Below are 14,296 nucleotides of genomic sequence, written 5' to 3'. Positions count from 1 at the left end.
ATATCTCGAAAAAACAATCATCAGATTGATCCAAAAGGAAATAATCGTCAATGTCAAAAATGTAATTGTATGGCGATCCATGCAACAGTTGCATTAACTTCAATAATAAGACCAAAACAAGAGTTGTTTCTTAAAAAGAAGTGTTTTATTTTCTTTTTAACAAAGCCCAATACAGATTTGAAGCAAAACTTGGGGAGCACTGGTAAATCTCAATCCAATCATCATGTCTGGGACACCCACAAAAAGATGAGCTTCAAATAAAAAAGACACCTAAAATAATCATACAACCCAGAATTGGGGCAAAGAAAATAATGGTGCATGTTGTCCAAGAACTATTAAAAAAAAGAAAATATTTTTGACAATAACAAACAAAAAGTTCATGTCAGCAGCTGTTGGGGGGGAATATTCTAATAAAATAAATGTCATATGACAGATATAGTATCCATGACAACAGCTTTGAAAGAACCAATAAAACCTAAAATAAATGACATTAAATCTCTTAGATGAGTAATATGGTCAAATACATCTAAAACACATTTTAGTAGCTTGTTCAAGCTGTACAACAGTTCTGCCATGAGGGGAGAAGAATATGCACAAAACTAATTAAAACTTATTAAATGTGACAAATGTCATGTCCAATATAACTGTCCACATTTCTTTTGACAGGAAGTGACACAAGTGGACAGGTTGCGGTCGGTAAGTCTGTTTTTGGTACCTTTTACCGCAAAGATGGAGAGAATTTAAGAGTCAAATTTGAAAAGCATTAATCAAAAATGACATTGGGTTAATGGTTTTATTTATATATTTTTTAACAACTAATTTGTTACACGAAGATATATTTAACATTTTAACTTGACAGCTGTGCTGAGCATGAGTACATTTTAGGGTGGGAATAAAAATATCACATCTAAATAGTTTTTATGGCGGGCAGATCTATGATCGCAAAATATAGAACATTATTATCAATGGCGAACATGTTGTCATTTGAATGGTTTTCACATTGGACTTAACAATGGTGACACATTGGTAGTTCTGGTGGCTTCATTTAAAACGTTTTCAGGTAATTATTACCAGTGGGTTTACACACGTACCGATCACTTGGACTTTTAAAAGCTAGAATTAAGATGTGGGACAGAACATGTGGTTGAGTTGTGGCTGAATGTTTTCTGTTAAGGATTCCACTGGCACGTTTTTAGAAATATGAAATTAAAGACTATCTGAAATGAGCCGATCCACCCATGTAAACACAGTGATTTTCTGATACAGAAAAATACTAAGTGGAAATGTATATTGATCTTTTAATACCAATATCCATCAGTTGAAAACACCAGTCTGCTTTGATATATTCTCATGTGGGAACATATAGATTTCATAAGAAAATAAATCTCTACCTGTTGTTTTGGTGGTGATGGTTAGATAAGGGCTGTACGATCCCATCATCTCGTTCTCTGAGTGCTCTCTTTGTCCGTCTCAACAAAGAACTGCATGTATGCTCGGTAAGAAATAGTACTCAAAAGGCTCTGCCTGAGAACATTAGTTTGAAGCAAAACAAAAAAACTCATCTTTTCCATCTTTATACCAGTTGTTAAAGTCATTTATAATAAAGTGTATGTTGCTATTATTATCCTTTAAAAATCATAAGCTGTATCTCGGCATTTTGACACTAAATATCCTCTAGGATATTTAAACAGGAAAAGATACTTTTCAAGCAATACGACAAGCTTATATTGTGGGTCGCAACAGAATAAAAGACAATTCTGAAGAAATAATGGAGAAAGAATTGCATAGCAGATCAGAACAGAACTAAACAGGAGCTGATCCTTTTTGGTTTGGTGCACTTTGATTCATGACTTTGCACATTTTCACATATGTACATGAAATAGTTCACCTGCCCACAGTAAAAGATCAACAGGAAGAAGGCAGGATACAGACGTCTCGTCCTCTCTGCTCTTCTCATTAAAGTCCATATAGGAGTCTTTTCAAAAGAATTAAACTTTGTTTAAAAAGTGCCATTTTGCTACATTTATCAGCTGATCCATGGTCTGCTACTGAACAGTTAACACAGGCTAATGTGTTGCAGACGTTCCCCAACGTCACACATCTTCCTGATTCTATGAGTTTTGGTCACATGGACAATCTTACACACACACACTCACACGCACACACACACTCACAGCCACACACACACACACACACACACACACAGACACACACAAAGATGACGTGAAAGGAAAAAAAGTGGAAAAACGACGTTGTGGCCGGTGAGTACAGTTCCATTTGAAGAGTTTATCTGGTGCGTTTAGACATTCCCGGCTGGTAAAGCTTTGAAAAAGAACAAGCACCGTTAGGAAAAGGCCTCCGATGTCCTCCGCTGCGGGAGACTTCAGCAGTTTCCTCTTGATTCTGTGCTCCCACAAAAAGCAAAAGAGAAATAAATCTACATTCAGACTCGCCTCGGGCTCGTGGTCGGGCAAAGTCACTGAAATGTTTCAGGCTTTATTGCGTCTTTTCCTCCGATTTCAAGTCTGAGTTGGGCAAACAGAGCCTCTTCTTTTAAAATCATGGAGTCCGAGGACACGTATCTCCAAATCCCCGTGAGGCCTTTTCTTTGTGTCCGTGTGGAAACGTCCTGGTCCTCACCGTCTCTGCTGGGTATACACCGGGTACGCTAGCGTCACATTCAGAGAGTCATTGTGCTGGACCAAAGACGTGTGCTGGTAGTGAAGTACGAGTTCTTTCAATGAGCCGTACAGGTTGTACGGCTCCGCGAAGCCGAAACCTGAGGGGGTCTTGTTGATGACGCAGTGCTTCACTTCACCGTCCACACTGCAAAGAGAGGACAACCTGTCACAAACTGTTCTGGGTGTGCAGTAGGAAATCAATACAGCATAGTATCGCGATATGTTACGTGACAATATATTCTCCATACACGGACATCAAGTATGGATCTTTTGTTATATAACCTTTTAATAAGTTGTGCAAAATTCTGGTGATAGAAAAACTGGCATGCCATTTTCAAAGGGGTCCTTTGACCTCTGACCTCATATGTGAGAGTAGCTTATTAGATAAAACGGATGTTGACAAACTCGAGCCCCCAGGAAGAGTGCCGAGCTTTGAAGCTAATTTTCGGAGTGGGCAAACGGCGGTACTACAACTTCCGTGTCTGTCACGTGATGCCATTGGGCCCAAAAATACTTTTTCCCATAGACTTACATTGGGAAAGAGACGTCTGTAACTCAGTGGATGATTTTTTTTTGAGGTGAGTCAACTTCCTAACCGAACCGAACGTCCTGTAACGTTCTACAATTACACGTACCGTTCCACCCATACCATATACCATATGTACACTGAAACAGACTTTGTTTGCCGTTTCCTCCTGTTCATACTGGACATTAAGACATCACCTTCAATATAAAAAGAGTCTGAAGCTAGTATGAATCTTCAGCAGTTTTAGACAAATCAAGTCGATATCTTATAGTTACATGTCTTTTATTATAAAAAAAAGTTTCCCCCCATTGGACAGTAACAACAAGAGTGAACTGTGTAGTAAAATGACTTTGGAGGATATCCACTTGATTTGTCTAACTCCAGACTGCTGAAACATCATATATATGTATTTGTGTTTACATTGAAAGCACATTAGCATCTCTTAATGGCCAGTATGAACAGGAGGGACACATCCTGTTTCAATCTTCATACAGGGAGCTTGACTATTGTTTGTAACCTCTCCTTTATAAAGTACGTAGACAAGATACATACACAACGCTGCAGGCGTAGCATCCCGCTTTGCTGCTGTCTCGAACCAGGAATGTTCCGTCTCTCTTGCCCTGGAGGAGAGCCTCCGCCTGTAGTCGATTGATGTTGCCCAGTTTCCAGGCTCGCTCGTCGTGATGAGGAAGGTCTTCATCGTCGTCCACCATAGAATATTGACTGGAAAAACAAAGTACCGTACACAGATGTAAGTTGTGAGGTAAAGGCACTTCACTGTCGGTTAATGAGTTCAAATGAAAATGGATACTCACTCTTCTGTGTTCTCGTTCTTGATTCCGAGCCACTCGTTGAGTTTCTTCTGTCTGACTCCCTTCTGGGTCAACCACCTACAAGAGAGAGAACCCATTAGAAACCAGGGCAGATCCAATTAGATTTTCTCCAGAGGGAAGTTGATAGTTTCAGAAGCAGCCAAGGTGCTGATGGAGTGCTGTACTTACATGAGATACTGGTCTCTGGTCTTGCGGAGCTGGATGAGGTCGGGCTTGATGCTGTTCATCCTCTTGTCGATCTCTCTGTAGTCTGCCGCCTGTTTCTTCAGATCTTCCTCCAGTCGGCGCTTGCTGTCTACGATTTCACTAATCCGGGACTTCAACTTGTCGTAGTTGCCCATAATCCTGAAAGCAACAATGAAGTTTAACTTTTAACATAAATAAACTAAGACTGTCAATCCATTCAAATATTTAATCGCATGATTGTCCATAGTTAATCGTGATCACACATTTTTATCTGTTCAAAATGTACCTAAAAGATAGATTTGTCAAGTATTTATTTAATGCTACTCTTATTATCATGGGAGTGGGAAAATATGCTGCTTTATGCAAATATATGTATATATTTATTATTGGAAATCAATTAACAACCCAAAACAATGACAGATATTGTCCAGTAACCCTCACAGGTACTGCATTTAGCATAAAAATATGCTCAAATCATAACATGGCAAACTCATTCACATATCTGGAGGTCAGAGGTCAGATGTCAAGGGACCCCTTTGAAAATGGCCATGACAGTTTTTCCTCACAAAAATTTAGCAGAATTTTGGAGCATTATTTAACCTCTTTCCCGAAAAGATTCATCACGTTTTCTAGTTTCATATGATACCAGCATCTCTAGTTTTAAAACTGAACCCGCTACAACCCAAAAGTCACAAGATGTGTTAATACGTTAAGGAAATTAGTGGAGTTAAAGCAAGCATTATTATCGTTAAGTGTGGTGTCCTCTTACCTCTGGATTTCCTTGTCGTTGCCTTCTCTCCTGAATTTCTCAATATACTCCTTGCTGTACCGCTCTTGTGTTTGGCATTGCTCCTCAAATATCTTTATAGTTTCATTAAAAGCCTCGATAGCCGTCCTTTTCATTTGGATTTCCTGGAAGAAGAGGCCCAGTGATGAGTGTGTGTCGTACAGATATTGCAGTGAAGTTCTAGATGGTAGTTTGACTCTGGATGGTACTCACTTGTGATGTTCTGGTGTATTCTTCATACAGACGATCGTACTCTTTGTTCTTCTCCTGGTACTGCTGGTGGTACTCACAGAGCTTCCTCCCCACAGCTTCAATGTTGTCTTCTTTCACTACCTGATCCTGAGAACAGATTCATAACCAAGACAAGAAGTTGCAGTTAAATTGCTTGAGCATAAGCATCTTAAGTGTTGCTAGTTGAGACTATAAGCTGCCGTCCTACCTGCTGGTGTTTGGAGACTGGATACAGCAGCTTGACGTCTAGCTTGGGGTTGTATTGAGCCAGTGACTCGTTGCGATAGTGGTTGATGAGCTCAACAACTGAGCTGAAGGTCAGTGGGTCTGAGAAGCCGTACTTGCCATCCCGATGGAATATCTTGATGAGTTTGTTGTTTCCTCCTTTTCTGTAGACAAAAGTAACCAAACCTGTTAGACTAACGGCTAAAGATAAATAAAAGATGGTCGATAAGAGGAAACTATTTCAAACTTACCTCAGAGTCAAAGTGTAGTCTCCGTGCATTTTTGTAGAGGCGTCTCGCACCAGAAACGTACCGTCCGCGGTGTCCCGCAGTTTCTCATTGACCTCCTCCCTTGAGATGTCTCCCCAGTACCATTCGGCGTCCTGTAGCGCCATGTTGTTGTTCATACCGTTGTTAGTCACAGGTGTGGGTTTGGGTGGCTTTGGAGGTAGAGCTGTGAGAACAAGAGGCGTGAAAACAGAATGTAAATAAATGCACTGAAATGGAGCCTTTATGTGCTCACATTCACATTGAACAGGTTCTCAACTTGAATTGAATGATTGATTTTCTGGCTCGCTGCGACACCATTAACGGGGCTCCTGATCTGCATTGAAAACATTTATCTTTAAAGCTGCAGAAAATAAAGCTGGATACCAAACTTGAGCTCCACTAAACTGAATTAAGGCCAGCATTTTGCAGATGCTGGGAATCACACACAAGCTCTGTGACTCGCTCACTCGTCTTTTTTTTTCTCCATTGATTAACTGGGGATGAGGAGACGCTGCCCCTCTCCAACAGAGAGGCGGTAACAGCGAGGCGGTGGGAGGGGAAATGAAGCATGAGTCAGGGAGAATGAATTTCATTCAAGAAAAGGAGATTTCTATAAATATTCCCAGCTGCAAATACAGCGCTGAGGCCTAATTTCTATATTTTCACGCAGAAAGAAATGGTGCCCATTATGAATACTGATACACCACCAGCATAATTTAATTTAATTTAGCAATGAAACGAAGATTTCCCTTCTAGGTTTTGCCCCCAGAAAATATCCAGCTTCAATGTTAAATAACCAGATTCTGTTAGATAATTATCAGTGACTCTGTATTTACCATTAAACCACCATTAAATCTCAATTTCCAATTGCAGCTTTAAGGCTGCACTAAGAGTCAGATTTGCATCGTGTCTATGGGGATTTTCATGTGACAATCAAGTGATGGAACATTTGATCTGCTGCTGTGGATCTAAAACAGACATCTTAAATCTGCAGTGGCTGCTCACAAGCTGACAGTTTCCCAGTGAAGCTAGCTAGCTTACAGCTGTAGCAGAGCTAAGGTAGCTGGCTATTTTTAACCCACAAATCTGCACTGCCTTTGTTCACTCCCTCTGCATTACCACCCTTTCTGCTACAACGGACCTTGCAGGACTCAGTCCATTGAGAACGCAGGCACTGTTCACTTGACAGCAACAATTGTGACATGGCAGAAAATGCAAAGCTTTACAATCTGTGCAGAATGCAGCCTACCGGCTCAACCACAGCTCATGGTTTCCGCTGCACTTCTCAGCACCTTTTTAGCCTTCCAATCTGATCACATTTCCTCTCAAGATTACAAGAAATGTCTCATTTTTAAACCTGCTCAAGAGGAGCAACGGCTCCACAGACACATTTCTACAGATTGCAGGTTGCATATGTGATTAACTGCAAAAAGGATCTCCACAGAGAAACAATAAAGGGTTTTATATCCGACCACCTAAACATCCATTTGAAAAGCCATTAAGAGCAGCCTGCTCAGTAACGTGTTACATCACTTACCACAGCCAATCACACGCGGGGTCTGTCACCAACCACTCCTGCATCTTTCATTTCCTGAGAGTGATGAGGTCATTCTGAAAGCCCATTACCTTTTACTTCCCTGCTTCAATTCTTTACAACACTGCAGCTAAACAGAAATAATTCTCTCTGCAGCATCCAGCGCTACATCCTAGTATGCATCCATCTGTGCAGCATCTCTCCACTAGCAGAGAAAAGAAGACCTGCAGCCTGTTTCCATGCCTTTCCTCGGTCACCCTCTCCCTCTCTGTGGAGCTCGGCTGCTCGCTCTCCTGCAGGTTGCTCAGCCCCTCCTCCCTGCGTGTGTCGTGCGGAGGTTTAGTCCGGCCCACTGCTGGCACTCAGACAAAGCCAGCTCTGCTGCAGCAGCACGTACGCAGCTAAATTATAATGCTCGGCCCGGTCAGCGGCACCCAGAGCGCCGAAATACGCCTGTAATCCCACAGCGTGACACTCGGCATGACAGAGATAACTCCCTTGATTTCCTAAGTGAAATTAAAATAGACCTAGTTCTTGGTAAGGTATAAGGATTCAAGTGGAACACTGTCCTGCTAGGTTCAACTGAGGAACGGTTATTGGGCCGTGCTTAACTTAAGTAGTAACTAAACTGAGCGCATCAACTACAAATAAGTGTATTTGAAAAAATGTTTTAATGTCAAAGTATGTGACCTAAATGCCCCTTTCTTTAGGAATTGTAAGAAAAATCCAGAATATAAATGAACATAAACTTGCCCTCCTCCACTGTGTCCATACACATACCTGTTGGGAATGTTTGAATATCAAGTCCAAACTGAACATCTTCACTGAACTCTTTCAGATTCATCAACTCGTCTGAGAGCAAAGCAGAGTTTTATATGCAGTCAGTGAGAATAGTTAATAACTATACAGCATTAGAAGCAGCCCAATGCAAATCTGTTCACTGGCAGCTTTGACTTGGGGCTTAAAGAAAACTATTATTCATGTTCTAGTCTTTTCTTAAGCTGTGATATTTCTGTCTTATTCCTCCCAAGCGAGCCCTCTTTGGTTATAGCCTGGAGGCAGAAGCAGTAGAAACACACTGCTCCACTTTAGTATCGTAATTTAAAAAGAAAAAAAAAGATGCAGAACGTCAAAACTTACGTTGCAAGTTGTGCATGTTTTGGTGAACTAACAATCTCTTCTTTTGTAGCTCCTCTTTTTATTCCCAAAAGGTAAATTAAATCCAACAGAGTTACTTTCAAGTCCTCCAGTAAAGCTCCATGTCATAGTTTAGGTTTGTTTTTTAATTCTTAAAAGGTAACGGCTGTATGTGCTTCTTATTGAAATCCAGGTAATCCGCTCGGCGTGAGGCAGGTGCAACATGCGACTGTCTGACTGAGTTCCTGCTGTGAGTGTGGTGAAGGGCTGAGTCTCTCTCTCTCTCTCTCTCTCTCTCTCTCTCTCTCTATCTCTCTCTCTCCGAGGCCTGCTCACATGGAGGCAGATAGTTAATGATTAGCGGTAGCTGCTCTAGTGTCAGTGCTGCCTGTTCTAAAAGCAACCACTCGAGCCAGCTGCATGTGTGTGCGTGTCTCTCTCTCTCTCTCTCTCCCTCTCCCTCTCTCTCAGTCTCCCTGGTCACTCCCTCCCTCTCTGTCTCTCTCTGTTTGTAAAGGAGGAGGCAGGGGGAGTTCAGTCTTATGATTAACTTGCAAAGTTTCAAATATTTGCTGAGCTGGGCACTTTGAGGCAGGGAGGACATGTGGAGATCCAGGCGGAGGGAGGATGGGGTGGGGGGGGGGGGAGTGGCCCTAGAAACTGGAAGCAGCCCTCCGTTAACAAGAAGTGCTCTGTGGAGCATGGCCACTTTCCAGCCAACCAAATCTAAGTGGGCCTTTTGTCGCTTACTTAAAATAGGCCCGCAGTAACTGGGAGGAGGGACGCAGACACTCACACTCACACACACACACACACGGGTCATTCACAGAAACACATGTACATTCTGTACATGTGCGTTAACATAGTAGGCTATTCTTCTTCTCTATTCTTGTGAACCTGCAGTTATCTGTGCGAGACAGTTGACTGAAACCATTTCAGTACACCTGTATGTTCAGTATGGCTGGGATGATTCACCTCCTGATTAGACACCATCACGATACTTGTTTTTTATTTTTAAGTATTACGATTCGATATTATGATTTATTACGATTTTTGATAACTTTTTTTAACACGAGACCATGGGAGAAAGTTGAATCATACACTTCTAGGGACTTTTACTTTGGAAAATATCTAAATGAATCCAGTAAGAATGTTTGATTTTCAGCATGTATGTAGTCAGAGATGTCCTGAAGTCAAATATATCAGTAATTGTCAGGAATTATTTATAAAAAAAATTATCCAGCAACCTAAAAATCAATGAATAAAAACATTTCTCTCACAAATTAGTGGTATTTTCTTTTTAATTTATAAGGGACATGTAATGTTTGATACTTCTGGTGAATATAATCCAATCAATCGTATTTCCATAGATGTATTTTGTGTATACAGTTCCCTTTGTTTACACCTTATTTTGAAAATCGGACGTAGTCCCACGTGTCTACTTCCTCTAACTTCTCTAAGGTGGTCTCTAGCTCTCCTGTCAGCTCTGTTCTCTTTATCCATCCATGATCAGCTCCATCGGGGCCGTTTGAATGCAGAGAACACAAATGTCAGTATATGGGTGATCTACAGTCGTAGCGTCGGCACATTTGACCACGGAGACGAGAGCGATATGATAACGTTTCCTGTCCGTGACAGAGTTAGCATGTAGCTTTAGCCGTGATGTCTAGCTCTACTTTTCCTGCAATGTGTGAAATCCAAAGTGTTTCCATCCTTTACTGGATGTGCAGTGTTTACCACACTGGATTTAAAATGGGAGGATGCAGGTCGTATCCACGCTGACCCTCCAACGTTTTATACTTTCTGAGGTTTGTTTTGGTTGACGGATACGGAACGGATATGACATCACGTTACTCAGACTACAATAAAATAAAAGCGGTAACTTCCTTCCACCTCCACATAGACTCAAATGAAGCAAATATATCGATTCTGGCCTTAAAAAAACAATGTAATAACCGTGGCTGGGTTTAGCAGGATTCTGTGTTTATATAAGTGTGTAAAAAGAAGTAAAAAAGCGTTTCAGGGTTTGTGTTGCCCGCCTGCCTGGCCGCCCTTCAATCCATCCATCCATCCCAGTGCCAAAGTGTTCCCGCAGGTGCAAATTACTGACAGCTGAGAGTGGCCCATGCATAGGAACATTATAAATAGACCTAACAGGTAATAAAATGTTTAAACAGCCACAGCCAGTCCCGGGCCAGCCAACGACCGTGCTTTTAACTAGCACTGTAAAAACATAACTGTGCCACGCAATGCACTGCACTCACACACCACCAGACTGGCTTCATCTATGCAGACCACCGCTGCACCAGCCATGAAAACTGACGTTGTGCAGTTCTGTTTGACAACTAATAACATCACCAGTGAATGCTCTGAAAAAGTGATCTGTCCTGAAGAAGAAAACCAGAATGTCAAACAAGATTTTATCAATTTTCACACCTACACGATCATATGTTTCATGGAAATTCACCAGCGATCACCTTCACCACGCTCAATTTGTGAAAAAGGTGTTCTCTGCTAAATTCAAAAGCCACACTGACACAAAAATCAACACTATCACACTAAGTTGTATTCTTTCTCAGACAAATTGCTATGAAAACCATGTAAGATTTCACGAACTGTCAAAACAGAATGCAATATTAATTTCTAACGAGGTTATTTGCACGCTCAAAAAACAGAAACAGACATCCTCTGCAGCTAAAGCTTTAGAAACTGTTCCACTGTTCTGCAGCAAAGATCATCAGGAACCAGTACATAATAAAGCAGCCTTAACTTGCCCTACAATGTCTGTATTTTATCTCCACAGTGTACCCCGTGGCCCTCTACAACTGCAGCAGTTGCAAGTCTCAACACCTTTTTTCAAGCTATTAATAGTTCAGGTCTGGGGGTGTTCAGTTCATGTTCTGCAGTGTTTTAGCCCCTGCAGAACATACAACCCTGTTCTGCATTCAATAATAAATGCTACACAGCAAACAGCAGCAATGCAACACTCAACAGTGGTGCATTTCATTAGTAAATAAAGAATATTCTATCATGAGCAATAGACCAACAGCTTTTAAAACTGTGTGGATAATGGAAGTTAAATAAAAGTGTTTAAGTACCTGGAGCTGCTTGACTTTCACTCCATTCACTGGTCACCAGAACCTCAATGATCTTGATGTGAGCATCCAAGCTGGGTTCACAGCTGCAGGGGGTTAAAAAAAAAAAACAAGTTAGATGAAGTTTGTTTTACAGGCCAGGTGACCGTCTCTGCAGCTCTTTAATCTGATGGTAATTCAGGCTTAGCTACTTTAATTGCGCAGCACAGCTGGTAAGTACTAAAGCTCCAACCTATATAATCGTGTGCAGCTAAAACCCATGAGTGCCTGACAGACTGCACTCTGACAGCGTGTAGATGTGTGAGCCTGAATGTGAGTCTCAGTGTTGCATGACTGAGCCTGCACACTAGTCTGTCTATCTTTGACACGATCCAGCTGCTCTGACACCCACCTGGTGGCCTGTTGTCTGAAAAGCACAGGGCTGAAGATCTCGCCCAGGGCCCTGGCACTGAGCAGGTTCTTGGAGCTGTTTTGGCACACTCTAGAGAAATGCCTTAGAAGACAGTGGAGGGTTAGCCAGTACTGGGGAGGCAGGCTAGGGTTGCTGGCGATGCGACGTAGCAGCTGGGCACTATCCTCAGGATTCACTGCCTCTGTTGAAACAGATGAAAACGGCCGAGAGGTCAGTAAGACTGATGTGAAAAGCTGATCCTGCCTGAGTCGAGTAGGAGCATAAAATGAAAGATGTTTCTTTAAACAATGAGGAGATGGAAAAAAGCACGTCATGTGCAGTTAGGTTATGAAACCGCAGAGATTGTGTGCTTGACAATGAGCGTAAGGTACACTGGCAGGTGATTGGCTGCTTTCAGATGCTAGAGATAAACTTTCAGGCTTGTTTTAGTTCCTATTAACCACAGATATCCTGTTTCTGGCCATGTGACAGCAAGAGAATGCAGCGCTACAGAACAGTGTGTGGTATGAGAAGTTTGCCTGTGTTTGCAACAGAAAGCAAGACAGACAGAAAGTAAGTTAAGAGAAAGTGAGTGACAAAATACACTAATTATATACTTTATGGTACATTTTTGGTTTACTCTGGTTTTATACTCTATGGTTTAAAACAAAGCACATAAAGTCAAAATATAAAAGTCTCCTTTGAGGGACAAAGGGTACTGACGAGGTCTTGTGGTTTTGTGCTCAGAGTACTGAATGTTCAGTAGCAGAGGGTACATTATGTACAGCTCTTCTCTTTTACTGTACAGTAAAGAAATGATAATGCATCTGTGCTAAGGTCATCTGCTCTCACCTTTGGCAGTGTGGACCATCTGAGCATGTATAGCAGTGGGGATGACGGGCTGGGGAAGATCCTGCAGGTATCTGCGCAGACCATCACACAGGACGGGAAGTTCAACCTGATCCAGGTCTGGTGACGGAGGATCTGAAGTACAAGACGACACACGCTTAAAAACACCTTTGTGCACAGTGAAATATTTAATTACAGGCTCATGTGCAGTCTGCAAAACTGTTTCATGTAAACGTAGACACAACCATGTATGCAATAACGCCTTCGGAAACCATGGTACCATGTTCTCACACACTGTCTATGCACACATGTATTTCGGTATTTCGGTTCACCATCACCACTTACGTCAGTCTTTTTTTTTTTTTTTTCTATTTGAGACTTCCTCTTTTTCCTATTTGTCTCCTTCATTCAACTATTTGAAACATACTGGCCTCACATATACTGATAAATAAGCTACTTACCACATTCAAAATACTGTCTGACTTCAAGTCCACCACCAGCAGTAAATGTTCGGTATAAAGTGGGGTTATCCAGACCTGCAAATAATCAGCGAAACACAAATCATTACATTTGACTGAGAAAACTAAGGAGGTTAGAAGGAAGTTACTGCTTTTATTGTTCTGACTACATACAGTACATGCTGAAAATCAAACATTTTTACTGTATTAATTTAGATATTTTACAAAGTAAAAGTCCCTAGAAGTGTATGATTCAACTTTTTCCCATGGTCTAGTGTTAAAAAAGTTAACTAAATCGTGATATCAAATCACAATACATGTGGAATCGCAATACACATCGAATCGACACCCAAGTATCGTGATAGTATGGAATCAGGAGAAAGGTGTTTTGTCCCGGCACTAGTAACAGGTCACATATGCACAGTCAAATGTTGTTAAAAAAGACAGTCAGTGTTAACAGGTAAATTGAAAACTCAAAGTGTATTTGCATGTTAAGGTGAGTGACTATTTCCTTGGTCAAGTTTACCTTTCCTCTCAATAGCTTCCAGCAGTCTGGCCAGCATGGGTGGACTGGTTTCTGGAAGGGAAAACTGCTCCGTCAAGTCCAGCAGACAGAAGCCTGTAGGAGACAACAACAGATCAATCAAGGTGATTTTTAAAAGGATTGTGAACTGTGTCAATGCTTTGTCTTGTGACGCTTTCTTCTGACGCTTTCTTCTGACACATGATGGATATGTTCATATGTAAACAATGCAGTCGTCTGAAATAAATGACCTTGCATTGGAGAGTAGTGCATTTAACAGCTAAGTGTGATCCCAGCCTACACCACGTATTAACAGATTTCATTGTACAAAGTAGTTACAAGCAGTAGGGCTTTATCTTCAGATTATTTTCTAGACATATCAATTCATCTTTTCTTCTATAAAATGTCCCAAAGTAGTGAAAAATGCAAATCTCATCCCTCCAAAACCTAAAGATACTAGTTCATTATCACATGAGATAAAGAAAAGCAACAAGTATTGTATACAGTTGAGAAGCTGAAACTATGCAACATTTGGTATTTTTACTTGAAAAAATGACTTAAAGGCAGGGTC

At 41.3% G+C, this 14,296-nt stretch overlaps 1 protein-coding gene across 3 annotated transcripts in view; it reads right to left on the bottom strand.

Annotated features, from left to right (window-relative positions):
* Positions 1-123: 123 nt before the first annotated feature.
* The window catches only part of pik3r1 (phosphoinositide-3-kinase, regulatory subunit 1 (alpha)), a 29,022-nt gene continuing 14,849 nt past the window's right edge, over positions 124-14,296 (bottom strand). Inside the window, exons 3-15 of one of the 3 annotated variants that reach the window (XM_037752025.1) lie at positions 13,729-13,821; positions 13,206-13,280; positions 12,748-12,879; positions 11,896-12,097; positions 11,508-11,590; positions 5,721-5,922; positions 5,453-5,633; positions 5,227-5,352; positions 4,996-5,138; positions 4,209-4,385; positions 4,023-4,097; positions 3,760-3,930; positions 124-2,826 (exon numbers count right to left, since the gene is read on the bottom strand). In XM_037752025.1, the coding sequence (XP_037607953.1) occupies positions 2,637-2,826; positions 3,760-3,930; positions 4,023-4,097; positions 4,209-4,385; positions 4,996-5,138; positions 5,227-5,352; positions 5,453-5,633; positions 5,721-5,922; positions 11,508-11,590; positions 11,896-12,097; positions 12,748-12,879; positions 13,206-13,280; positions 13,729-13,821 (1,850 nt within the window). In that variant the 3' untranslated portion in view covers positions 124-2,636. Of the gene's footprint in view, positions 2,827-3,759; positions 3,931-4,022; positions 4,098-4,208; positions 4,386-4,995; positions 5,139-5,226; positions 5,353-5,452; positions 5,634-5,720; positions 5,923-7,275; positions 8,370-8,412; positions 8,699-11,507; positions 11,591-11,895; positions 12,098-12,747; positions 12,880-13,205; positions 13,281-13,728; positions 13,822-14,296 lie in introns of those variants that run through there. The other 2 variants (XM_037752026.1, XM_037752027.1) reach the window with 2 other exon arrangements.

The sequence above is a fragment of the Sebastes umbrosus genome, chromosome 19 (genome assembly GCF_015220745.1).
Source record: "Sebastes umbrosus isolate fSebUmb1 chromosome 19, fSebUmb1.pri, whole genome shotgun sequence".
Taxonomy (NCBI): domain Eukaryota; kingdom Metazoa; phylum Chordata; class Actinopteri; order Perciformes; family Sebastidae; genus Sebastes; species Sebastes umbrosus.
Note: the sequence above shows the minus strand (reverse complement) of the source record. Positions and strands in the feature narration are given on the sequence as shown.